This window comes from Neolamprologus multifasciatus, chromosome 23 (genome assembly GCF_963576455.1).
Source record: "Neolamprologus multifasciatus chromosome 23, fNeoMul1.2, whole genome shotgun sequence".
Taxonomy (NCBI): Eukaryota; Metazoa; Chordata; class Actinopteri; order Cichliformes; family Cichlidae; genus Neolamprologus; species Neolamprologus multifasciatus.
The window spans coordinates 41,171,801-41,199,757 of record NC_140460.1 but is presented as its reverse complement, the minus strand read 5'-3'; the positions used below and the strand labels follow the sequence as shown (position 1 = coordinate 41,199,757).

Sequence of the window (27,957 nt, the reverse complement as noted above, 5' to 3'; positions counted from 1 at the left end):
TTATTAAGAAGCCTGGCTGTGAGATCCAAATGGTCAAAAAAAACTGGCAACACATAAACTCTAATGTGTTCAGTGAGATAATGATAAGTCAACTTCCTGGAGCAACTTATGTTCTGTGGATTTAATTATTATATTACTTTAAGAATATACTGTGTTTTTTTTAACATCAGGGTCAAAACTTAGAGTGAGATAACACGATGTTCCCAGCAAAGATGCCAATGTGGGTCTACAGCGAGTCACTGCAGGTGCACTGTGGGGCTGTGTGGGAGGGGCAAATCTACACTTAACCAATACAGACCCCAAGTTAAGCAACATTCTCGTCTACACTCCATATCAGTTGGTGCCAGTGATGCACTATGGGACATATATGGGGCCCAGTACCAACCACAGCAAGCAGCTCACTGTGGGCTAATGTGGGTCTGCCTAGGTCAGTGCCCCCACACGAACCCCAAACAGGCACCTTTGCTAGACAATCTTTTGTTTGTTTGTTTTTTACAGGACAAATGACAACAAATACAGTAAAACATCACAGTACAGCTTTTCACCAATATTACACAACAAATAAGGTCAATTAAACTTCTTCTGAATAACACACGTCTAGTTTCAGGTTGTTTTGCTGTACAGTCCAGCAGGAAAGTCCACAGCAATGGAAACAAATCGTTTTCAGTGAAGAGCTATTCTGGTATAAAGAAATTTTAAATGCAACCTTGTGATGTGTCTTGGCTTTTCACTTTGAATTTCACTGGGGATGTTTAACTAAAATGAATATTATTCATTCATTATTATTATGAATTATCTGTTACAGCAATAATGTGAAAGAGAATAACTTTCTTTGAACTTTGGACTCACTGGTAAAACATATAAACTTTAATGTGTTCATAAAAGCCCAAACCTGTTTGCTACTTTGGTTGCACATAATTACTTTAGTCAGCAAAGGCGTCCACTAGCTTCTCCATAAGTAAAATTTCTGAGTTGAATAAAACCGACGCAAGAAAAGAGATCGTGACAAACAAAATGACACAGAGTGAGTCGTTGTGTTCGTTTAATGTGACAACATACAAAGAGATAAATGCCAAGAACTGAAATTTCTACAGTGGCATGTAAAATTAAGCTAATACACGTGCACACACACTCTTTGTCTTTATGTCAGACACACTTCTTTCTCTGTCATTCACACATTTGGTGACATCCTAAATCCCTATGCACATCAATAGCCAGTGTTTTGTCACCAGTCTTCTGGAAGATGGAGAAAAAAAAGTCTCTACTTTTCATCAGCAAGTTGATCATGAAACAGATGCTAATAGCTACAATCAGACCAGACTAAAACATACGAGGACAGTGTTTTGTTGTATGTTTACCAAGCTTAAAAGGTTCTCGACTAAAGACAATCACACAAATATTGTTATTTATCCAGAACTGTAAAGATGTGCCTCATTGAATGGGTGCCAACACATTTGCATTGCCACTGAAGCTCAAACACATATCTGCTTCAGCCTACCATGTACTCGCTTTCTGTAAATTTGCAAATGTTGCAACTTTGAATCTCAGCAGCTGCAGCGTTTAACAGGGTCGAGCTCAGTAAGCTTTTGATCTGGATTTATCTGTCAAGGCACTCGTCCTCTTTACTGAGTGTGTACGGCAGGTCGGCAAAACATAATATGAGACAAGGGCTACTTCCTCCTCACAAGTATTTATAAGAAAACACATAAGAATTAATATTTCAATTTTATGTTGAAGGTGTTCAATTTATATTTTAGTCCTTTCATTAAGTTATTCCTGTGTGTTTTAACCCAGGTCTGTTACAGTGGTGGTGCCCGAGGCCCCTCTACACCACAAACACAATCACTAAGGAGTGACCATATACAGTAGCGGTCATACTGAAATATCATACGATGATAATCTCTATTACTGCACCTTACCGTTGGGTCAGGTCTCCTGTCTATCACTGGCAAAATGGAGGAACAAGTCATCAAGTCACACATTTCTGTATTTATGACCACAGATTTGAACCCGTCGCTGGAAACGGGAACGCTGAGACGTCTTTCAAACTGAAAAAGTTGAAGGTCACAATATGAAAAGCTCTTTAGATTACAGTTCAAATGTTAGCAGTACCATGCCTTGTGTTAGAAAATAGAGTTAGCTGCCAGCAGCAGGACATTTATCTCACAAATTGAGAAAAAAAAAAAGAGATAAATAATAATCTCCTCTCTTCTGAATTATTAATAAATCTCAAAATCCCATGAGCCTGGGATTTACAAAATAATTACATTGTAAATTTAGAGAAGGACAATACAATTGATCAAGTGAATGCATTACATCCTGTATCATTGTCAGGGGTTGCTGAGTGGATGTGGAGAAGAGGACTCAAACGCAGGACTCACGGTGAAGATTCAGGGTGTTTATTGTGAGGGACGAATGATGAAAACAGGAGATGGCTGACTGATCTGAATTTGGAAGGCAAACATGGGGCGTAGACAGCAGTGACAACATCAATGACGCGACGCCGACCAGGAGAGAACTGAGGACTTAAATACACTGGCTGAACAATGACTGATAGGTGACAGGTGAGTGAGCAGCTGAACACAATTGAACTAACGATGCATGGAATAAGAACTAGAACATAATGCACACAGAGTAACGCTAACACAAAACAGGAAGTGGAACGTACAGAGGATAAACAGTGACCATGAACTGAAAATGCACACAGAAGCTGTGTCCCATTTCAGGGTCTGCACGCTTGAAGTACGCATTTTAAGTGTGATTACGTCACCGCCACGCGACAACGGCTGTCCCAATTCAAAGTGTACTTCAAATGCATACTCCAAATGCGCCGTCGATTTCCCCAAATATCAAGCGTGGTCCGGTGCACGCTTCGTGGTCCCATATATCCCACAATTCATAACGCGGCGGTGGGTGTGGATAATTTTGCCGCAAAATACAGCAGAAGGTAGCGGCCGAAAAGTGAACTGTCAAAAGTAAGTACTGAATATGACGTCACTTATTCATGTGCGAATGTTTAATAATGAAGAACATTAAAACATTGCTGTTGGCCACATGTCGGCAAAGTTATGTGACATTAGTGATGTTTGTACTTTCAGCGTTAACTTGGTTTTAAAGCCTCTACTTCTAAATATATATATAGTCGACCTTAATCTTACAGAGAATCTGATGATTTTATGGATAATTAAAGTCAGTCATATATCCACAAACACAACAAGCTGAACGTCAGTGATATATATATATATATATATATATATATATATATATATATATATATATATATATATATATATATATATATTAGGGGTGCAACGATACACAAAATTCACGGTTCGGTTCGGTTCGATACTTTGGTGTCACGGTTCGATATTTTTTCGATACAAAAAAAATGTTCATGCCTTTTTATTAATTTGTCATTTATTAAATTTTCACGGCACATTCTGCACCACATCTCTGTGCGTTCATCATTTGTTTGAAGCCAGCTCACCTCCTGCAACCACTTTTCCGAGAATACGCGCTTCTTTTGTGGTTCGGACTCCTTCTGACATTTCTTTGGAGGTGGAGGAACATCACAGTAATTGCTTAAAGGAGCTTCTTCGACATCTTTAAGAGTTCTAAACAAATGTCTGTCCTCCTCCTGAAAATCTTATGTATGCAAACACGCGTTGCAACTTCTTATCTTGTGCCGGTTTTTATTTTGACAGCGAATGCGCACCTGCGGACCACTTATGTGCAGCCCTGGTTATTTAGCTCGTCATATTGCAGCCACAGAAATTCTTTTGTCCATGAAACCATAAAGCTGCACTTTCTTTTTTCCTTATAGTCTGATTTGTCATAACTTTTCCGTTTTGTGGTTAGCTTTTCTTTGGCTGTCACTTCTTCACCCTGACCTGTCTTATTTGGCTCAGCAGAACTAAAATATATATCCTGCTGCTTTTACACACGCACTCACATAACGCTCAGCGATTCTCTGCGCGATCAACCTCTCACATGTTTAAGCTGCGGGAGATTTCACTTGTCATGTTTGCATAGTAAGCTAACGATTGATAAGACGATGTCAGAGGAATTGGTGCGCAAATTATCATCACTCACCAATCAGTACTGTCGCTTTCTATACACAGTTCACGCGATTGCAAAGTGAAAGCAAAAAACAAGCGCAAATTCAAACGCAATTTCAGTATGTCACATATTGACAGTGGCCGATGCCAATGACATAATTACCCAGCTACATTTCCGAAAGAATGCAAAAGCATTGACATATAGTTTTCCTTCCTACGATAGGCCGACGGGCAGGGCAGAGATAGATTTTGGTAGCCCGACTGGAAAAAAGCCCCAGGACGTCGGGCTAGCGATTTTGCGAGCCCTGTATCTGATTGAGGAATCACTCATCTTTGGAAAAGAGAGTTTATTATGGAGAAATGTCTCTTTCCAAAATAAAAGCTATACTATACTCTTCTTCTGGGCTATATTCTCAGCAGCATATTAAACATATCAGGTCCCCATAAGGAGAATCATGTGCTAACGGCTGTCTAAATGACTCGGGTAAAGTTTGTAGCATGCCTGCTTGTTTTTGTCTGCTTCCACTTGTCTTTGCACTAGGATGATGTCGGAGTAAATGTGCAGTCATATTGGTTGTGTTCCCACTAGTGCTGTCAGCGTTAATCTGAAATGACATTAACGTCACAACACGGCAAATCTCCGTTAACGAGCTACCGCGGATCACCTCATGAGTGGGGCTGGAAGACGTCAACACATTAACGAGCTAACTGCGCTAACACACTAGTTCCCACCAATTGAGCATTGCTGGCACATCCAACATACTGTTTTACTTTTGTCCATGACGCGCTTACCTTCAGGGTCATACATCACATGAAAACCAAAATAGTTCCAAACGCCAGATCTGAATGAGGGTGGGGGAGGTTCAATTTGCCATGTTGCAACTAGCCTAGCTTCTGTCTCGCTAGCTTGCCCTGCGCTCAGTGAATCTGTGTTCGACTACTCCGCCTAGGCTGCACTGTCGAGCGCAGATCCACTGAGCGCTCAACACAGACAGCATCGTCAGAAGGAAAGTTGATAAAATAAATTAAAAATGTTGTATCGTTCGATACATATGCGTACCGAACCGAAAGCACTGTATCGAACGGTTCGATATCGATACGAGTATCGTTGCACCCCTAATATATATATATATATATATATATATATCTCATAATAATCTGACAATTCTACAGTATTGGCCATATTATATTTACATTACCACAGTGAGATGATTTTAGTCTCATGAACAACATTAGCTAATTGTTATTTACTAACTAATCTTAAATGACTGTTCAGTACAGAAATGAAGCCCTTGAATCATGTTTTACAGTCCTGTGGTCTCAGCCTCAGATACTCAACTAATCAAAGTGATGTCATGACAAAAATTAATGACCAACAAAACAATTTTCTCCTTCATTTATGTCAAACAAAGCTGTATGTAACGTGTTTCGCGGTTAGTATCATGGTTGCTAGGCAACCTGAACAGCGCGACGAAGGCTAGACCGTCCCATTTCACAAGCCTCTCACTTCCGCACTTCTCGTACTTATAGTACGCACCGTACGTAGTACGCGTAGTGCGCGTAGTGCGCGTACTTCAAGCGTGCAGACCCTGAAATGGGACACAGCCAGAGTAACGCTAACACAAAACAGGAAGTGGAACATACAGAGGATAAACAGTGAACATGAACTGAAAATACTGGGTCAACGACTCAGGAACCCTGACAATCATAGATTTAAAGAATATTAGGCAGATGTTTTTTTCATGTAAAACTCTTATAGCTATACACAGCTTTAAGGGTTTTCAATAATGAATTCAATATCAAAGTCATAGGTGAACATATTAGGAAACATTTTTAGCCTTTTTCCATGTGGGTCCTCGTGGATGTTTAGCTCCATCTTTGGCCCACCGTGTTGCATCTGTATGTACCTACAGCCAGCAGCTGTCCTCATGAATAAATATGATCTTCTCATATGACCAAACAATCACTTAGATGCTGCTTTACAAGCTTTAAATTTAAACTTGCAGGTGTTTTTTACGTTTAGCCAGAACCACCTTTACTTTCATTCATCTCCTGGCAAAAAATCAACTCCCCCAAATATCTGAGAATTCCTACAACTACATTAGCTCTGTATGTTGAACCTTTCTACAGTACAATACCGAAACCAATGTTTTATTTCTGTACATCAAATGTAAAAGTGACTATTAAACAGAAAGGAAGTGAATGAATTGTCTGGACTGTAATCTAAAGCAGCACACTCTTTTCCAAGTGTGATGATTTTAAAGTGAAGAAGCTTCTCAAATGTCCACTGTGAACATCACTGTAAAATAAATGGACTTCTTGCAGCAGCTTGAATCAAGAGGTGACTTCACAGCTCGACCTTTATTTTAAGGTGCCGAGGGACTCAGCCTGGTTCCTATTTTTAGGCAATAGCTACCTGACAGCTCCACAGCAAATATGTGACAATAGGGAATAGAGAAAATACCAGACAACACTTGCGCCTCCTCCCTGTGCTTACAGCATCCAGACTCGAAAATGGAGGTTGCAGGGTTGGCAAAATAATTCAGTACAGAGGGGGAGAGGAAAACTAAACATTATTGCACAAGAGTATCGTCCAATCTAGAGTTCAAAATTAACATAGAGGGTAAATATTTGGTCATCAGTTATCTTTTTACCCAGAAATTTTTCTGGATTTGGGCCCAAAAATACTGATTGGACCCAAATCCGGAGGGCAGGGAAATATAAGTAAACCTTACATTATTATCACCCTGTTGGGACATAAAAAAAGATTATCAGATCAGTTTGTCTGTAAAGGGGTAGTGCTTTTGTTAAAATGTGCCCTAACACCTAACTGTGCCATTTGATATTGGCTAATACCGGCATTTTCTTCTCCCATTTCAGCAGATGCATGTCTGGCTTGTTGGCCAGTAAAAACGTAACACTCCAGATGCAGTGCTGATCCCCGACACTTACTGTAGGCCAAGACACAGCAGCACACAGTAATACACCGATTCCTTGCAATCCAAATGGCTTCTTGTAATCACCCCTACCATCTGACATCAGAGTTTTGACATACATGTGTTTCTGGCCTACTTGTGACCATTTGTCTGCACTGATTTTATTTACAGATTATAGAGAGAGTCACAGATTCAGTAAACCTGATATGGAAATGATGATGTTAAGAAAAGTAAGTTTTATTTTTGTTTTGAAAGCAAAAATAGCTTAGGGCCTGTCAAAAATCATCTTTTTGGTTAAAACACACATTTTGATAATGTTAACCATTTATTTCTTAGGTTGCCAGAGCAGCTAGAGATCTCACGTATTTTGAGATTTTATTTTAAAAATACGGACTAATGTCTTTAATCTATCATCTTCCAAAAGATGAAGTAAAAGACTTGATGAATAAAACAATGTGTTGTAGACAGGGCTGGGATTAAATGGTAAATGGTCTGTATTTGTACAGCGCTTTACTAGTCCCTAACGACCCCAAAGCACTTTACACATCCAGTCATCCACACTGGTGATGGCAGCTACATTGTAGCCACAGCCACCCTGGGGCGCACTGACAGAGGCGCCCCAGGGTGATTGTTACGGTCGCTGACCTCAAGTGGCTCTCCCTCTGTAGAAGATTTTTTTTCCTCCTTTTCTTGTGTTGCAGGTCTGCCTCATGAGCCACAGCTGAGGTGTGTTCCAGCTCGTCGGCCACGGCATATAGTCTGCCATCCTAAACTGCCACTTCCCCCATTTTTGCCAGAGCTGTGGTGTTTTGGCCAGCGGGCCTTTGTGCGTGCGTGCGTGCGTGCGTGCGTGCGTGCGTGCGTGCGTGCGTGCGTGCGTATCGTTGTGGAAGCAGGTAGGGGTTCTCTGCCATTTTTGTTTCAACTGTTTTCTCCTGTTTTTGGTTAGACAGGGAGCTAAAGGGGGTGTTTTGTTTGTTGTTTTGGCTTTGGAGACCCTGAAGAAAAGAGCTTCCCTGTGTTTACTTTTACTGCAGTAGTTTTGGGCAATAAATCATGTTTCATGACATCTATTCTCCAGTAGTTCATGTTTTTTCTTTCACTTTGTGTTACCCCTCACCCCAGTCAGCACTTCGTTTTTAAGTGGGGCGTAACAGTGATTAATACAAATTTCATCAAATTGTTTAATTAGTTAGATATATTGTGCTGCGGTTGTTACTCAAAAAAGTAATGTATTAAACATCACTTGTTAATTTTGTTAAAAGTAATGCAGTATTTTACATCACCACAGAAAGTCATTTGTTACAGTACTTTCATTACTCCATAAAATGACCTGGAATGCATTGTCTCATGATTACCAGTCAACAACATAGTTCCACACACCAACACAAATCCCACTGGGTCAGCATGCACTCAGCTTGGCTAGCTTTGCAAAACATGTGCTAGCAGTATAAAGTTGTTTCTGCCATTTTACCATCACACACTTGTCCTTTTGTGCCATAAAAAAAAAGGAAATCCATATCTCCTGTAGAAGGCGGACGCACCACCATTTTCCTCGCAAGAAGACAAAAAAATCCTGTTTGTTTGATCTTTTTTCCTTTCTATCGGCCCATGACGCAAATGTAATATGTGAATGTGTGTGTGTGTGTAAACATAATTAAATTCAGAACACATTCTAATTTTCTCAAACTGCTGCTGTGCATGACAACATGGCCACTGAAAGGCTGGAGCTGTGTGTCTCATGTGTTGTAGACACTGCCATGAGCCAGATAAGAAGACTAAAGGATGCTCCACATGTCACGGTGCAAAGAAACGCACCATGATAGGCAATCGAAATTTAGCCGAGCGCTGTCCCATCTCACACCTCCAATCATGGCTAATCAATGATGACAGCTGCATGTGCAAACCCTGTGGGTTGCCACAGTAACAGAATATTGAGCAAATGTCTTTAGTTTATTCCACCCTCCTTACCTTCTCCCACAAGACAAATGGATCTGTGTTATGAAAAGTTATGAGGCACAACTCTAGCATCTGCAGCATGTCTCACATCCTTGTGAAAGTTTAAGCTTCACAGAACTCCAAAAATAAAATGAAACTCCTGAATAAGCACTTACGATGATGATGATGATAATGATGATGAGCTTGAGGGTTTCTGATGGTTTCTTTACATATAAAGATATGCTGCCTATGCCTGTGCATGCACATCCATGTGTAACTGCAAACGTGTCAGTCTGACATCCTGTTTTTCCAAGTTCATAGACATAATAGCAGTTCTTGCAATTCAGAATGGAGGCATTAACACTGGTAACCTGAATCCTTTGTTACCGTAGTGTTGTCAGTTCTCCTTAGACTGCATCACGAGCCTTGGGAATAAACCTGTAAACCTCATCTGTCCCAGGATGCACCATCTAACATGAGGCTTATCAGTCTGAATATCCATTAGAGTCAGCACTGACACTAGTGTTGATTGAGGCAACAAACTTAAGCTCCGGACCACTGGGTTCACTGTCTGGATGCAAAACTTGTGATAATACAGTTACTGGCTGTCCGATGCTTCCCTTTAAAGTTCTTGGGAATTGAGCTGTTAATAGACACCCACTCCCCCCCCTTTCCTAGAACATTAGAAATGTTATTCAGTCCCTATGTACCTCTCAGACTCTGAAGATGTGACCACAGGGTTCCAGACATGAGGTAGCACTAGTAGTATTCCTCATAGTTCTTGGGGTTGAGGCAGTAGAGGATTCCCCCACCGAAGGAAAAGATGGTGCCTCCCCAGGCCAGGCCGTAGCCCCAGTTAAATTCATGGTAGATCCTCAAGTTGATACTCTCGATGAACTTGACAGGGTAGAGGACCAAACTGCAGGCCTGGAGTACAACTGGATGCGATACACAGATTTTAGCAAAATTCTACGCATGCATGTAAAGCTTAAAAAAAAAGGTTTATGTCTCAAACTGCACAGATTGACAATTAAATGGATAAAAGTTATATTTAAAATCACACAAAGAAATTGTTCAAGTGGATATAGCAATTCAATCTTCGTAGCAGATCGTTTTGAACAGAAAACATCGTCTTATGGATCATTAACATCAGTTAGTCCTGCTATCACCCAGAGTCAGTCTAAATTTAGCACATCCAATAAAACCATGCAAAATGTTCTGAGTTACAGGTCTTTGATGTGCATTGGTGTTGGTTAAAATCTGCCAGTATTTCAGTTTTCTGATGTGTACTAATTGTACACATCCATGATGTTTCGAGTTGGGTATTTACCCATTAAATTTGACTCTCATCTGGAGAACTTTATGGCACCAGCTAATCTTTACTCTTTATCTTTAAAAAATGTAATCCGATCCATTAAATATCATAAAAGCACCTCACAAAACTTGCGACATGGCGCAACCCAGCTCATAACCATAGCACGTTGGGGCAGCATGCGTAACGTGATAGAGCAGCTGTGGCGTGCGAGACCTCTCGGCGGCCTGGCTGAGCATTTGGAGCCTCGCTACCAAACCGGCATTTCATCTCTGAGAAAGTTTACCTAAGTTCATCTCTGAATGTTTGCAAAGTACGGAGCCCCACAGGGGACATGGGAGAAAAAAAAATTAAGACGGACTTTTGCGAGATCTCGCAAAAGTTGAATTCCAACAATGGCGGCAGCTACTTGGTTGTAATATTCCTCTTTCTGTGTCACAAAATACACTTTTAAGATATTTTGAGGCGTGAATGTAGTTGTGTAAACGTCAGATACCTGCTCGGTTTACAAGACATCACATATTTGCAAAAGTGCTCCGACGTTTTCGGAGATCTGACATCCACTAGCTCGAAGCTAACAGGAGGTCGAGACCTATTACTGCCAGGAGGAACACCGCTTTCCCGGCACATCGTGCCTTGACCTCCCGGTCGGCTTCGAGCTGACGGCCTCCGAAGAATGCGGCTAAAACTTTTGCGAGATCCCGAGTTTGTTTTGCGAGATCTCGCAAAAGTCTGTCTTAATTTTTTTTTCTCCCATGTCCCCTGCGGGGCTCCGTAGTAAAGCATTCCCACGTTAAGCTTAACAACCGAACAACCGATTTTGAAACCTTCTCCACTGAATAATCAGAACACTGATCAAGTGGGAGTGGGTGTAAAATTGATTTATTTGCAGGTTTTTCCCCCAAACTTGAAAAAATAAACTGATTTAAAAAGCACAAAATTGGTCATTCTAAATTTTCTTGTATTTAGTCGATATTTAGATTCGATTTTTTTTTTTATGTATGATTGAATCCAGGCTGCATATTTCAAAAATATGCAAATACGAATACAAGTGGTATAAAATAAACAAGTCTTAAAGAGGTGTTAGTTGTGATCCATTATTCACTGAGAGTCCCTTTATAGTTCAGCCTCTGTATGGGCTCGTTTGAATCTGCTGTCCGCATCCCATCATGGAAAAACCAGTAGGAATAACAAGTAGCCACAGATGATTGATCTGTTTTCCAGGTTCTAAAATTATACATCATATAATGATTTTTGATGATTATTTAATTGAAGCATGGATGGTTTAAATTAAAACAGTTGTGTTCAAATCCATTGTGAAGAAATGGTAAAAATGCAGTCTTGCAAAAAAACTAATTTGCTTTTACATCTTACAAAACTTACAAAAAAAGTAAATTTTTTTTCGAAATTTGGTTTGATCAAGTATCCTATCAACACATACTGATAAAGGAATCCTTTGTTACTCACATTGAGGTATTTAAAAAATAAAAAAGCTAACAATGTCAAATGTCAAAGCAAAATATCTTTGATTATCCTTGAGTACAGCACAAGGTCTAGTGGTGCTAGAGGTGCTGCAGCTCAGCACCCCCTGCAAATACAACTAATAGATAAATCTGTTTAAACACTATTCTTGATGTTATGTCATGTAGAAGTGATGCATTTTGACTCTCACCAGCTAAACGTCCTCACAGACATTTTGAACACCTTGGACATTAGTGCCTCTCGTGACCTAAACTTCTGACCGCCAAGTTACACATGAAGTAACAGGAGCTGCACCCAGATGAAGGTAAAGCTGCCCCCACAAAGATTATCATTATATTTAATCAGTAATTTCAACGTCCTGCATCTGTTGCAAAAGAGTACTTGTTCAAGTTCAATTTTGTCTGTATATCAAGATGAACAGGCTTGTAGAGTTTGATTTCATGAGCACTCATTTTTCATTAGTGCTTTGACTGCATTCATAATTATAACAAGTTGCACAGACTCTACAAATCTCTGAACGATTTACACTTTAGTGCTCTCTCTCATTTCTCTGGTACCCACAGTAAGATCTTAAAAAATATCTGACTAGCAGCACATCTAGCTTTGCAAAATTAAGCATTTCATGTCCCAAAATTGGAATTTTCCAGTTATTCCTGGAGGTAAAAATAGGTATGTATAGGTGTGTACAATAGGTAGGTATATACATCAGTATTCTTGTGTATACTGACCTGCAGCAAAGAGCATGAAGGCAACAGGCGCGTAGAACCGCCGCCTCGTGCCAATGCACACAGCAACCAGAGCAACCAAGAATGACATCAGCACCAGGGCTCCACCCCCTAGCAACAGTGCCAGCGTAGCAACCTGCCAGTCTGTAAGGGCAAGGTGGACAAGAAAAGGAGAGAGCGTAAGATGAAAGTAAGTAAAAGAACAGAAAATGCATTCACTGTGAGAGAGTAAAACTATGACCATGCTATTTATATTGGGGGGGAAAAACAATCACAAGTAAATAACTAATGTAAAACTAACAGTACAGTATACTGAGAAGGAGGTGAGCATAAGAGAAAATGGAACTACGACAAAGAGGAAAGGACTAGGAGATGAAAGAAAGGAGACTGGGGAAGGACTTTTTATATTATTATACTAATATACTACTATTGTACTATGAAGGTGTCCAAGACTGAGACTAATAGAAAAGAAAAACGGAGAGCCGGAAGAGAAGATGGAACTGGAAAACCGATATAGGAAGAAGGAAACAAAGCAGAAATTAGTATAACGTTACAAAGACAGAGGGCAAAATGAAAAAGGTTGGCAGCAGGATGGGAAAGAGGAAAGTGAAAGGAAAAGTGGAGGTGGGATGGGGAAGAAGAGGAGATGAGTACAGTGCAAAGGATCTGGGGACAGAGAGGTGGTGAACAATATGAAGACAGAGAGTGCACTTAGTATGTGGAGGCCGACGAAAAGCCCGGACTAAAAAGCTTTGCTGGCAGGTTATCAAAAATCTTCCCGTATTTATATGTTGTGGCTTGAACGACTGAAATAATTCACACACATGCACACACCATATCACTATTATAAGTGATATGATTATATTTCTTCCTACTCCACTTCAGACTTAATGATTGTCATTTCACGTAATTTAGATTCTGTTTATATTATTTCTTTTTCTGTTTTCCAGACACCGTGGGAGGCATATTTAAACTGGCCTTCATTAAGGCAGCACAAACTATGAATAAGTCAGTAAAACATCTGCAAAAGAAAGGTAAGCATTTTCATTTGGTAGTAAGTTAACCACACTAAGTAAACTACCAGTTTAAAAAAATACTTTTTAACAATGGGTCTGGTTGTAGCCAGGAACCTTGTGCAAAAATAAACTTGAAACATAGATTTTATAATGTTTTCAGATTTTTACCAGCTTTAAAAATGGTTATTAGACTGGGGGTCTTCCCCAATAGAGCCAGATTTACTAAACAGGGCAAAAATAGCAACACCCAAGATAGTGCTATTAAGACTCAAGATATGCCTCATTATTTTCATAATGGGGTTCAAAGTCAACGTCGTCATCCGTCTGTGAAATTAATGCAACAGAAGCCACAGAATATTTAAAGGAACCTGACACAGAAAATAAAAGGGAAGTTTTGTTGGTGTTGGTATTGCGTGACGTCTTTTGGTCGGATGTTCCAGGTCATCGGAGTTTACAAAGCAAATCCAGAATTAGGTGTAATAACTGCAATAACTGCCACCATATCATTCTCTTCGCTTTATTTTACACGTTGAAAAAGGAACTACCAAAAATGTATATGCAATGTATATGAAAATAAAACATGAGAAAAAGGAGAAAGAGAGAATGGGACGATGTGAAAAGACAGAAAAAGGCCGATGGATCTTGGTGACAACTGTAATTCAGTTTAAAGCAAAACATAAATATATTATTTATTTTTAGCTTGCAGGATATACAGTGTCATTTTCTGAACACTTACACGGAGAACATGTAACACAAGTTTATTATTGCTGTACTGATAGGACTGTACCAACTGTAAAAGGTTGATTAAAGAAACACCAAATCCAGTGAGTAAATACGACTGATACAAAGTTATCAGTGTTTTTTTAATGTTTAAATATCATAGCTTTTATATACTTCAGATTGTTTTTATATAATTCTTGATTAAACAGACTGATTTTAGCACACTTACGGTGCATAATTACATAAATGTAAATGTAAATGTACAAATTGTTTTCCATATGTACATAATTCAATGTCCTAAAAATTTGACTGGACAATTCTCATGTTTTTTTAATCATAAATATGGGCCACTTTCAGCCCAACCAATATTACATATTTATGTCTCTAAAAGAATGCAACAAACATAAAACCTAAAAAATAAAACAGAAAAGCACATTTAATGAAATTAAGACTAGGGTATTGTTAGCAGTTTGTTAAAAAGTGGGAAAATGCACATATAGAGATCGATATAAAGATATATGCATGTTATATGTGTGCCAGCTGGTTAACCAGTGGGCCACTCTGAAAGCAACTTTGTACCTGTTAGCATTAACGGAGGTGGAATTTGAGCGCATTGGCATGGACCTTATTGGGCCGGTTCACTGGAGTACATGGGGATATAACTTCACCCAGTATGCCAGATTACCAGTCCAGCCCTGAATACATTTTCCTGGTGGACCAAGGCACTTTGGGGTTAATGGGTCGCCTGCGCACCAGCTGTACAAGCACTGACAGCAGGCCATTCATTCATTTTCATTACTGACACTGAATCGCCCAGGCAGATCTCTTAATTCAATTGGTCCCTCCCTTATCTTTGATGAGTGCTCATGCACTTTGTAAAAAACGTTTAGTGTGCAAGAAGCTGGAGAGCTGAGAGAAGGTGCCTGCTACACCGTGAACAGTAGTACCAGCAACAACTAGTAACCATGCCTCATTGTCACAGTAGCCTGCTGCTGCTAGCACTAGGTGTGGAGAAGTGAAGAAAAGATGGAGGAAGATGAAATTTACATGGTAAGATGATAGTAAATAATTAGGAATAAATGTTTACTTTGGCTATGAGCTACTGCTAATACCTACAGTGTAGTTCTTAATTATTGTCCCATACTGCAGTGCAAATAAAAAGTAACTGAACAACAACGGTACCGACATAATTAAAACCTGTTTCAATATCAGTAGTCAAACAAATGAATATATACATAATATGTGTACATGATGGCAATAACGGTGGGACGCTTGAACCATTTGTACATCAGCATCCATCACCAGCAGACGGATGAGATGGTGAAGCCTGAGTAAAACAGAAATGCAGTATGTTCTGGATCTGAGAGCAGAGCTACACACATTAGGTAGGTTATCACGTGAAAATCTTCTCCATTCACAGGGAGATAAAGTGCCTTGTGAACCTTCGTGGTTACATGGCGAGGGGAGGATGTTGGCTATGAAGGGGTGGAGCCACACAAGTATTTCACCTCAGCCTCCTTAAAACATGGAGAGAGGTGGAATCCGTTCCTCTGGTGAGCTTAGCGAAGGATTAAGATGACCTGGGGGCTGAAGTGTCAAATTCAACTATTTAATCCTTTCTTCTTTGCAATGACCATCTAGGGCCAGTAGACTAGACTGGATGGCTCTCCAATGTAAAGTCGGTTGATGGGGGTATGTGGTGGCTCAGCTGAAGGGGAGGGGTGGTGCAACAGGATCAGGGTAGTGCCAGGGGAGGCTGGCCAGCGGTTGCCACTGATTGTCGAATCATGCCTCTACTATTTCATCAGCGCGCTGGGAAAGAGAGGAGAGTTGCACGGGAGCAATTGCAGTGAGCTGGGCAGATGAGAGAAAGAGCTAGAAATAAGCACTATAAAGATCCACAGTTAATCACTGCTATGACCATTGTGTGTGTTGTGCTGCGTCAAACAGTAGCCAGACGTGTTACACCCCTCTTCAACAACTTGGTGTTATCTGGAAGATTTAAAAGGCATTTAGGAAGGACTCTTCTGGCCTGAACACCCTTCGGAGAAAACACAGGTGAGAAACACAATCAGTAAAAATTTTCACTCATTAGGGTATAAATAGTTTTTCCTGCCACTTAAGGGTAAACATCACACAAATGTTAAAATAATATTTTCTGTTGGCTTAAACAAACTTACCATACTAATAAGGATTTCTGTTGCTAGATAGACCTTCACCAGTACCAGCTTTGAGACAGCCAACAAGGAGAAAACCAACAAATTATAGTTTTTGTAAAGGACTAAATATTCATGGTAATTTACATATTCACTGTTACATATTTACAAAAAAAGACAGTTGTTGGAATTAACATATTCACTTCCTTCTAGCTTGCTCTCATTCACACACACACACACACACACACACTCTACAGCTTTTGCTATAAAACTCTGCGGTTTTATCTTTTAAACCGATACAATATGCAGAGCCTTTCTGTTTCTCTTGCACTGCACAGTACACCACAGCACCAGAAAACCCTTTTTCAGAATGCATCAATAACACTGTAAAACATATACTGTAGGGAACTGTAGAAATTCACTAATTCCCCATCCACACACAAGCAAATACCTGACTTTTTACCACTTCATCTTATGTTGCAACCTTAAGTAATACCACACCTATCTTTCACATTTTTATTGCTCTTTAGTGTAAAGCACTAATATTTTTGTATCAAAATTGCAATTATGGTAGACTTTATGTTAGTGTAAGACATGCAGAGACATCATTATGAATCAATCACGATGTCATAAGTCACTGGACACTGAACATCCACGGTCACCACTTCATGCATAATGGACCTTCCATGTGTACGGACATGTGCAGGTATATATGTATGTATATGTATACATATGTATATTTAGTTTGTACATGTCTATAAATAGGAATAGTAGTGGTACAATAGCTATATCACGCTATATAGTTTATGTCTTCCGTATTTCCAACCATATCCATAATTACATACTGTGTATGCTACCATTGTATATAGTGTATTATCTTACTTTTTTCATTGATTGTACTTATTTGTATTTTTGTATTTCCTTCTGATATCTGTACCTGAGCTGAAGTGACGCACAAATTTTCCCGTTGTGGGAACAATAAAGTCTTATCTTATCTTATAAATATGCTGCAAAATGTGAGAGGTTACTTGATGTGAAAACTTGCAGAATGTAATGGAAGAACAATGGGAATAAATTCACTTGTATGTTCTTCTTAAACACACTGGTGGCTGCCAGTGCTACCCCTCAGCCTCCTAGTAGATGCACTAATGGTATAAATGTGAAAATCCTAGTTGAATTCCTACTGAAGTTATTGCATTCACAAGATTTTCAGAAAACTTGAACTCTGACCTTGATCTTAAGGTTGATCAAGGTCAGAGTTCAGGTCTCAGTTTCAACTGTGAAGTGAAGACTTTGAGCTGCAGGTTTGACAGGACGAGTTGCTGCAAGAAAGCACTTGCTAAGATGTCAGAATAAGACAAAGAGGTTTGCCTGGGCCATGAAACACTCCCATTGCACTACTGAAGACTCGAAGAAGGTATTATGGACTGATAAATCAAAATTTGAAACCTTCAGTTCAGCACTCAGGATCTTTGTACACTGTCGAGTAGGCGAAAGGATGGTTTCACAGTATGTGGTATCAACTGTCAAACATGGAGCAGTGGGATGGTCTAGGGCTGTTTTGCTGGATCCAGGGTCAGGCATTCATGTGAGTTGTGAAATGGGCTTAGGCACAAAAAAGCCCACAGATCTGCTTAGAGTGCTCAAACTAGTAGAAAACAAATACATTACGATCAACATAGTAACTGGGTTTTGCAAACCCAGTTACTTGTGAAGCCCTTCTACGTAGGGTCGAAAGTGTTCCAAGGCCCAAATCACTGCCAGACACTTTTTCCAGCGTAGAGTACAGTTTCTCTGCCATGTGCAGAGCTCGACTCGCATAAGCAACCGCTTCTTAATGACACTACTACTACTCCTGACACCTGTCATCCCACTGGAAGGCCACATCCTTCCTTGTTAGGGTGTGCAGAGGTTCCGCATGGCGAGCATATTCCTGTACAAATCTGCATTAATAACCTGTCAGACAGAGGAACTGTCACACTTTTGATTTTGTCATCATCTGGTTTAATGCCATCCGGGGTGATGAGACACCTGCAAACCTAAGTATCTCAAGGACCTTCTGTAGGTCCATCAAATGCTGCTCAAAGGTGGGAGAGATGACCACGATGTTGTCCAGATAAACTGGTTCACCTGCTTCAGCCCCCTAAATTACACACAGAACCGTGGGTCCGCACCCAGCCTGTTAAAGATCATGACAGGCGCAGCCCAGTGACTTCTGGAGGGTTTGATTATGCCATCTTCAAGCATTTTCTGTACCTGTCCTGTGCACTGCCTGGATTGATTACAAGAAGGCCTATGACTCAATGCCCCACAGCTGGATACTGGAATGCCTAGAATTGTACAAGATCAACAGGACCCTAAGAGCCTTCATCAGGAACTCAATGGGGATGTGGTGTACAACACTAGAAGCCAACTCCAAGCCCATAGCACAAGTCACCATCAAGTGCGGGATCTACCAAGGAGATGCTCTGTCCCCACTGCTGTTCTGCATAGGCCTGAACCCCCTCAGTGAGATCATTGACAAGACTGGCTACGGATACCGACTACGGAACGGAGCAGTTGTCAGCCACCTCCTGTACATGGATGGCATCAAGCTGTATGCCAAGAGTGAACGAGACATCGATTCACTGATCCACACTACCAGGATATACTGCAATGACATTGGAATGTCGTTCGGACTGGAGAAGTGTAGTCGGATGATAACAAAGAGAGGGAAGGTAGTCAGAACTGAGGGGATCAAACTACCAGAAGGCAACATTGCAGACATAGAGGACAGTTACAAGTGGGGATCCCGCAGGCGAATGGGAACCATGAAGAGGCCGCTAGGAAAGCTGCAACGACCAAGGAGTCAGCTGAACAGTAAGAACAAGATCCGGGCCATCAACACCTACGCCCTGCCCGTGATCAGGTACCCTGCTGGGGTAATAGGCTGGCCAAAGGAGGAGATAGAAGCCACTGACATCAAGACAAGAAAGCTCCTTACCATGCATGGAGGGTTTCACCCCAAGTCCAGCAACCTGAGGTTGTACGCTAAGCCGAAGGAAGGGGGCCGGGGACTGGTGAGTGTCAGCACCACAGGATGAGACAATGAACATCCAAGAATACATCACAAAGATGGCCCCAACTGACAGCGTGCTCAGTGAATACCTCAGGCAGCAGAAACCCAAGAAAGAGGAGGGACACGAGGAACCATCATGGAAGGACAGGCCCCTGCACGGTATGTACCACCGGCAGATAGAGGAGGTGGCTGATATCCAGAAATCCTACCAGTGGCTGGACAAAGCTGGATTGAAAGACAGCACAGAGGCACTAATCATGGCAGCACAAGAACAAGCTCTGAGTACAAGATCCATAGAGGCTGGGGTCTATCACACCAGGCAAGACCGCAGACACAGGCTGTGTAAAGATGCCCCAGAGACAATCCAGCACATAACATGCAGGGTGCAAGATGCTAGCAGGCAAGGCATACATGGAACGCCATAACCAAGTGGCCGGCATAGTGTACAGGAACATCTGTGCCGAGTATAACCTGGAAGTTCCAAGGTCAAAATGGGAGACGCCCCCAAGGGTGGTGGACAATGACCGAGCTAAGATCCTGTGGGACTTCCAGATACAGACGGACAAAATGGTGGTGGCTAACCAACCGGACATAGTGGTGGTAGACAAACATGAGAAGACGGCCGTAGTGATCGATGTAGCGGTTCCGAATGACAGCAATATCAGGAAGAAGGAACACGAGAAGCTGAGAAGTACCAAGACCTCAGAGAAGAGCTGGAGAAGATGTGGAGGGTGAAGGTAACGGTGGTCCCCGTGGTAATCGGAGCACTAGGTGCGGTGACTCCCAAGCTAGGCGAGTAGCTCCAGCAGATCCCGGGAACAACATTGGAGATCTCTGTCCAGAAGAGCGCAGTCTTGGGAACAGCTAAGATACTGCGCAGGACCCTCAAGCTCCCAGGCCTCTGGTAGAGGACCCGAGCTTGAAGGATAAACCGCCCGCAGGGGCGTGCTGGGTGTGTGTATAAACTAGCTTGTTACACTCTTACTGCAAGCTAACAAGATAAAACTTTCAAATGTACAAATTATCGTACCATTTTTACACAAAACAAAAGATAATGATTATTTTATCGTCACTCATACTTACAGACATATCTTGTCCAAGGCAACAACATTTTAAGGTCCATATCAGCTTAGAACAATAACATTTCTGCATCACTTTCTGCCATCTTTGATTTTTTCACGGCCTCATTTTTCCTTTCCCAAAGTAGTCAAACCCATATTACAAAGCAGCCACTAGAGGGAGCTCTAGGGCAGTTTACAACCGTAATAACCAGTTTACCTTATAAAAGGCAGAACAATATATATGAAAGAGAGAGAGAGAGGGAGAGAGATTTTAGCCTTCAGCCGCTAGCATTCCTCCACCCCCCCCATCTTGGCTCCTCCAATGTATGTGTGGTGTCATAATATAAATGATATTATGACACCACTATATATGTTAGGAATATATAATTCCTAACATACTCCCAGAGTGTGTGTGTGTGTGTGTGTGTGTGTGTGCAGATGTGTTGACTATGGTAGTTGGGGTTTTAGGTGGTGGATTCACTGTCTGTCTGCCATAGAGCTGTATGCCACATCATTTCCCATTCTTCATTCAGCCACTACAAATAGAACAGGCGTCTCTGGGGGGCTCACTGAGAGCAGAGATGGAGCTGAAGAAGGAGAGTGGAAGGGGAAAGAGAGAAGGGAGTGAAGGAAATATAAGAGAAGTTCGACCCGCGAGAAAACAGAACAGAGAAATGGAGATGGGAGGGGTGAGGGAAAGGAAGAATGGTAAAACTACAAAGGGGTAATGATTAACATTAGAAATGTATCGCTAAAGCCTTTAGGGAGGAAAGGACAGTAATGATGAAGTAAAGGAAAATATAACACAACAAAGAGTTTCATGTGCTCTCGCACTCTCTCTCTCTCAGACAGTGAGGGAGTTCTGCTGAAGAGCTTACGACCATATTCCAGGTTGTGAAATTATCTTGAAGGGTCACTTAGTGCATTGCACTAAGACACAAGGGAATCCTGACCAAACGGAACTATGACAGATTATTGATACAGCTAACTGTATCAACCCATGTGTCATAATTGTCAAACATCCATCAAATTTGAGAAAATTTCAATCTGGACCCAAATCAATGTTTGAATTAAAAGTATTTTATGTAAATAAAATACATATCACCAGTTCTGAGCGCAGGCTAGGAGGCCAGCAGTGGAGACTGAGCTGTTTTTGGGGAGAACCTGGAGGCGGAGCAGAGGTCTCTCCAGAGGTCCCTCTTGTAACTGTTGATGGAGGCAGCAAAGACTTCCTGTAACATGAGAAAAGGGGGCCCATTTGGCTGGGAGGCAGCAAAAGGGAAGCAAAGATGAAAACCAGCAGTGGAGACAACCACAAGGTGGGCTTACTGACTGGGGAGGCTGGAAATGCAAGCAGCAGAGACGTAGCCCCACTGGGGGCTTAGCTGGAGACAGGAGGGTCCCATCTCCTCTGCCAGTGTTGAGGAAATGGGATCCTTAAGTGGGTTTTGCTGGCGCTGGTGGACAGCATCGGCAGATTAGATGGGACTCCTCAAGGAGCTTGAGAAGGGTCCAACCAAAAGAAGGGAAGGCTGCGATGAAGGAGGTGGAGTCCAATAGGAGATATGGTTGATGTCAGTGATGCAGGTTGAGTTTCAGAGGAGAGCATGGGGGGGGGGGGGGGGGGGGGTAGATGGAAAGGCAGCCAGTGGTGTGGACGGAGCCCCTTCCTTGATTCAGAGTCATGGAATGAAGGATACTCTCAATACTTGAGTTGCACTAGCAAAGAGGAGTTGGGTGGCAGGTTTGGCGGTGATAAGGAGCTGGTGTCTGGCGGGCTAGCTGACTGGCTGGTTGGGGTGGCAGAGGAAAGAAGCTGGCTGGCTGCAGCAGCATAGAAGTGCTGGACAACTGAGAGGAGCAGCTGCAGGTGAACAGAGGTGAAATGTGATGACAACAAAGCCCTTCGTGAGCATCAGAAAGAAGTTTAAAAGCTATAGAAGGCTGAACACCAGTTTGTGTAACTATAGAACAACTTGTATTCCTCACAATGTAAAAGGTAGAAAACACAGCGGGAGGATTGACAGACACTGTGACAAAGACTAAGGTAACACAGCACTATTTATACACAAGAGGGTCAATGGATGGTAATGAGACAAAACACTCTGTTTTGGATGTGCTGGAAGAAACTTGGTTGACAAAGGCCCCACAACAGGACCATAAGACCACTGAAAAGATTCACTACAAAGACCCTGCTACCAAACACTCCCAGAGGTCTTTTATCCAGGTTACAGAACTGCATGTGGGTGAGGTGGACCTACACATACATTGGCAGGTGATTTTGATGCTGTACCTGTTTTTCTTTGAGTAGATCAGGCAGATTTAATCATACAATTCAACTCAGCTAACTTTGTGAAATGTCGACATCCTACTCAGTGAGTCTGCTGCAAATCTGCCCACTGTAGCTACATATTCAAGAACAAAGGAGGCGAAGAGAGCATTTTCCCAATGATGAGTTCAGATTTACTTGACTTCAGAAATGAAAACGTGATTGTAAATGACGAGCAGAAAAGAGAAACTGCAAGAGAAAGCAAGAGAGACTGACACATAAAGGGTGTGATGTATATTTAAGATCAATATTTGTGGTGGAAAGATACTCATACGACACAGAACCTTCGCAATGAGATATCTAATTAAGGAGAACTGGTTAGGTCTCTGAGAGTGAATAGGTGTGTGTGTGAAGAAAAGATGAGACACTCACAAACATTAAGTGAATGTGTGTGTTCCCAGGTCCAGGGAGAGATGGGATGGAGATGCAACTCCAGAGAAATCAGAGTGTGACATGAAATATTCAGCTGGGCTTCTGAGGAGAATGTCCAGAAATAGGTCATCTCAACATGGTAGCTCCTGATTGGCCCAAAACACACACACTGATTTAAACGCTCACATACAGATTTTGTCACACAAAGACAGACACACAATCCATCACACACACATCATCATCATTTATTTATTTATATAGCACTTTAAAACACACCTGGTAGACCAAAGTGCTGTACGTTACTAATATGCACATAGTAATAAAACCAGACATAGCAATAAAATTTAAAAAAAAATCAGTTACCCACAGAGTTAAAAGCCAGGGAATAAAAATAGGTTTTTAATAAAGACTTAAAAACTGGCACTGATGTAGCCGGTCTAATATGGAGAGGAAGGTTATTCCAAAGCATCGGCGCAGCAACAGAGAACGCTCGGTCTCCTCTAAGCTTCAGCCGTGACTTTGGGACCGAAAGCAGCAACTGCTCAGCTGACCGAAGGGAACGAGTGGGGACGTGGGGCTTCAACAAGTCAGACAAATAAACAGGTGCCAGAACATTTAGAGATTTAAAAACCAATAAAAGGACTTTAAAACGGATCCTGAATTCAATTGGAAGCCAGTGTAAAGAGGCCAAAATCGGAGTGATGGGATCAAATTTCCTTCTGCCAGTTAAAAATTGTGCCGCAGCATTTTGCACTAATTGCAAGCGTGACAAAGTGCCCAACCCCTATTAAAAGAGAATTACAATAATCTAAACGTGAGGTAATAAAGGCATGAATAACACTTTCCAAGTCACACACTCATGAACTCATCCCACCCACAGAGAGAGCAGCGGAGACTTCTGGATTGCTTCCAGGTAGATGTAACTATGTGACAGAAGATTTAAAGAGTTTTTAATACCCCAGTAAGCTCCTGCTTTCACACTGGTTGTAAATATAGCCACTTTCAATTTAGTTAAAACAATGCGTGTGAACTGTTGTTGCCCTGGAAACAAATCCAACATTGATGATCAACCAATACTCCTGGACCTAAGAACAAGGATGCGTTGCCAACAACAAATAAAAATTAAAAGAGTGAGACAGGATGAAGTCATTAGCTGTGAGCCAGCACTTTCCCCTCCACTACACCTTCCTTTTCTGTATATTGTTGACAAATTAATTAATTTAGAACTGACAAGTGGCAACATCCATAAGTGCAGGTGACAGCTGTGGCACTTTCCAAATCACGCAAATTAATTGCCTGAAAAACAGACAAAGAAAACAAATGCTTACAGTAAAGAATAAAAAGCTAGTGGGTGTTTTGCATTTTTATAGCATATTATTTTCAGATTATTAAAAATAGTTGTCGAGTAAGTTTCAGATCATTAATCTTTATTGTTTTAAGTCTAATGTGATTTTATACAGCTCCCTGACTTGTTGGATCTTAGTTATCACGTTTAAGCTGTCGCATTTATAAACGCATTGTGAAGTGAGCTCTAACCTACATAACATCCACTTTAACCTCACAATAATTCATCTGGAGATCAAGAAGAGACGGAGACTGACGAGCTGTGTCAGGGGGACGCTGTCTTATGGCAGCGGGCAGTCAGAGTATAGCCAGGATGATAACTTTCTCTGGCTATTAGAGTCGACAGGATCTGGGTATTCTCCTCCACAACTCCTTTATTATGATCAGCTTCAGCATCAGTTTCCGCTGTTATCACGAACAGCTCTTTGTTCTACAAAGCTCCTGTTAGTGCACATTAGAAAAGATAACCACGCTCTAACATCTCACCTGAAGCAGGTGATTTTATTTATTTATTTTTCCATAAACCCAAACAACATCGATACCCCCTTCCATCCATTACCTGAGTCCAGCGTGCTGCTGCACTGCCAGTTCTCGCTACTCGTTGGCTTCCAGCAGGACTCCCACAAGGACAGGTAGTACTGGTCGTCGGCAGTCACCCAAGCCGGGCTCATCACGGCTCCGACGTCCAAGCAAAGCGCCAGGAAGACGCACACCAGCCCGACAAGCTTCAGCGGTGTCAGTGGGGAGCTTCGCGCTGACCCCTCCGTCTCGGGTACAGCAGACGCCATGGCGGGACTGGAGAGGCGAAGAGGGCTCGAAACAAGGGGAGGGTGTGTGTGGGTGTGGGCGTGCTATGATTGTTTTGATGTATCCCTCCCTCACGCTGTTTGGAGGTCGTATGCGAAAGTCGGTCGGGCAAGTCCCAGCTGAGTGTTGTTACTGCAGCCAGACGCTGCGCCTGTGGGAACAGCCGCCGCCGAGTGCCTGACAAAGCGTCCTACTTTGGCAAAACGTCCTACTGTAAGTAGTTTATGCGCATTTCTGCTGTCACAGAGTCATTCCAGCACAAATATAATTAGGTATGACGGTTTTCCACTTAACTTTGCCCATCAGAGGATGCTTGTAGCTTATAATTATAAAGCCAGGACGGTTTGCCACTTAGTTTTAGCCGTTAAAGTATGGTTGTAGGTCACATTCACAAAGGTTTGGCACGTGATTTTACCCGTCAGAGTGTGTGTGTAGCTGTTATTAACAAAAGTAAGATGATTGCCACTGAATTCTAGCTGTAAAATTATGCTTCTAGCTCATATTCACAGAGGTAGGATGCTTCGCCACTGAATTTCGTGTTGTGCGCATGCGTAGAAACAACGGGTAGGATGGTTTGTCAGGTAGGATGGATTCCGATCTCTATCGCTTATAGCGCTGACGTCAAGGCTTGGGGGAATCAGCAGGTGATACGGGGTCCTAGAGAGAGAGAGAGAGAGAGAGAGAGAGACTATTAATTACGGTATAGACGTGCTGTGTGAACGAGGAGCCTGGTTAGGCTCAAGAAATCTTACATTAAATCTTTAGATATAAAAAAAAAATCACAAAAACACAGGTTAGCCCGTTTCAGCTGGCCCAGTAAACAAGCTGATAATTGTTAACGTTTCATTGGTTGACAGTCATTTTATTTGACCCAACTTAATTTGGCCACTAGGGGGCAGCAGATACAAAAACACAACCCTGACATGTAATCACCTGGTCAGTATGTTCACCCTCTGTTCAGTTTTCAACCTTTATTTAAATAAAACAAACATTCAGACTATATTTATAAAACAAGTTACAATGACTTGTTTTAAAAATACAGTCTACAGCAAAATAAACACACACACACAAAACATTTATTTGACAGTCCATCTTGATAAAAATTACTAAAATATACTCTTGTCTGTTTAGTTACTTCAGTAAACAGCTTTTGTTTTAAGTTTGTTCTTTTTTTAGCTAAAGTCAGCATCACGTTTTATGACACAGTTTATAGATGTATGGATGGACACAATACTCTAAACTAGTATTTACTGATAACACCAAAGCTCAGCCATCTCATCATAAATATATGAATAATATTGTAAATATTGCCACATTTTGCCAAACCTGAGACTTGAATACAATCATCTACAGACTACTATGCAATTTCATAGTGGCCATTTTTAATACAGTCTATGACTTTGGCTCAGGTCTGGCTCTGACATCGGAAATTAACGAGTTGTAAAGACCTAAAAATCAGTTGGCTCAGGTTACATCTCTGTCAGGTATCTATGCAACACCACTTCAAGTTTACATTAGTAAACTGAACTATGCAACATAACCAATTTTGTACTACTTCTATTTACTGATATGATTTTAATAATAATGTTATTTTGAAAAAGGCAAAATAAAGACAATCCCTGTGGACTGGGCAAAAACAACCACTGGAAACAACATCCGTTATCTGATCTCATTAACTCTTTATTCCCACATGGCCTCAGAGAAATTACATTTTGGTATTGGTTATTACATTATGGACTTCGTTTACAGTGGAAGAAAAAGTAAAGAGCAGAAGGGAAAGGGTGAACAAAATGCTCAGTGGTGAGCAGGAGAATGTGGGAGGCACATCAAGGAATATTATTGTTTCTTTTGCATACTAATGAGCCAGAAAACATGAGGAGGGAGGGCAAGAAAGCAGAGGTGAGCAGGTTCAGGAAGGCAGAGCCACCCATATGTTTATTTAACTGGAAAGAAAGGAGGGACAGAGAGATGGATGGAAGGGAAGAATGGCCTTACTTACTCTTCATCAGGATAATAATGAGGCATAACGAAGGAAGAGACAGAAGAAGGCTGGGTAGCAAAGCACAGGAGAGAAAAGAGGGAGGCCACCAGACAGAGGTGAAAGAGAAGGAGGGATGCAAAGGCTAGAGGAATGACGCAAATCTTTTCCGACATTGACACACCTTACTTAATGACTGCGCTTACTGTTGAACCTGGAACCCATCCTAGCTACCACAGGGTGAGAGGCGAGGCCCACATCTCACCCAATGGTGAGAACGAAACAGGTTTTCTTACATTCACAAATGAGGACTCATACAGGCAATAATATGCAATCCTAGCCAACGAGATAGAGCAGGCCACCTACTAATTGGAAGGTTGGTGTTTCGATCCCTGTTCTAGTCTGCCTGCCAAATATGTTTGTGCAAGATACTAAGTTGCTTTCTGTATCCATCAGAGTATAAATGTGAACGTTAGATCAAAAGCTCTTCAGCATAGAAAAAAGTGCTTCTTTGAACAGGTGAATGAGACATGTTGTTTAAAGCAATTTGAGTGCTTAGATAGAGTAGGGAGGTGCTATGTTAGAACGAGACCGTATCACAGTGTAATTCATATTTAAAGTAAGTGAAAATGTCATCAGAAAAAAATACATTGACCTCAAAGCCT

The 27,957-nt window shown here is 41.4% G+C and overlaps 1 protein-coding gene and 1 long non-coding RNA gene across 3 annotated transcripts in view; both read right to left on the bottom strand.

Moving 5' to 3' along the window:
- LOC146492383 (transmembrane protein 47-like) lies at nucleotides 1–26,389 on the bottom strand. 2 transcript variants are annotated; one of them, XR_014872319.1, is made up of 4 exons: nucleotides 25,067–26,389; nucleotides 12,455–12,595; nucleotides 5,756–9,870; nucleotides 1–2,710 (listed from the first exon to the last, which is right to left on the bottom strand). XR_014872319.1 is itself a non-coding variant. In XM_085151097.1 (3 exons), the coding sequence occupies exons 1-3, from the start codon at nucleotides 25,293–25,295 to the stop codon at nucleotides 9,692–9,694; spliced, it is 549 nt and encodes a 182-aa protein (XP_085007223.1). In that variant the 5' UTR covers nucleotides 25,296–25,492; the 3' UTR covers nucleotides 4,802–9,691. The 2 variants fall into 2 exon arrangements, 1 of the variants encoding a protein (XP_085007223.1); XM_085151097.1 differs by lacking the exon at nucleotides 1–2,710 and having other exon boundaries at nucleotides 4,802–9,870; nucleotides 25,067–25,492.
- Nucleotides 3,932–27,957, bottom strand: part of LOC146492380 (uncharacterized) — a 78,473-nt gene continuing 54,447 nt past the window's right edge. The window contains exon 2 of the long non-coding RNA XR_014872336.1: nucleotides 3,932–5,647. This is a non-coding gene — a long non-coding RNA (uncharacterized LOC146492380). The remainder of the gene's footprint in view (nucleotides 5,648–27,957) is intronic.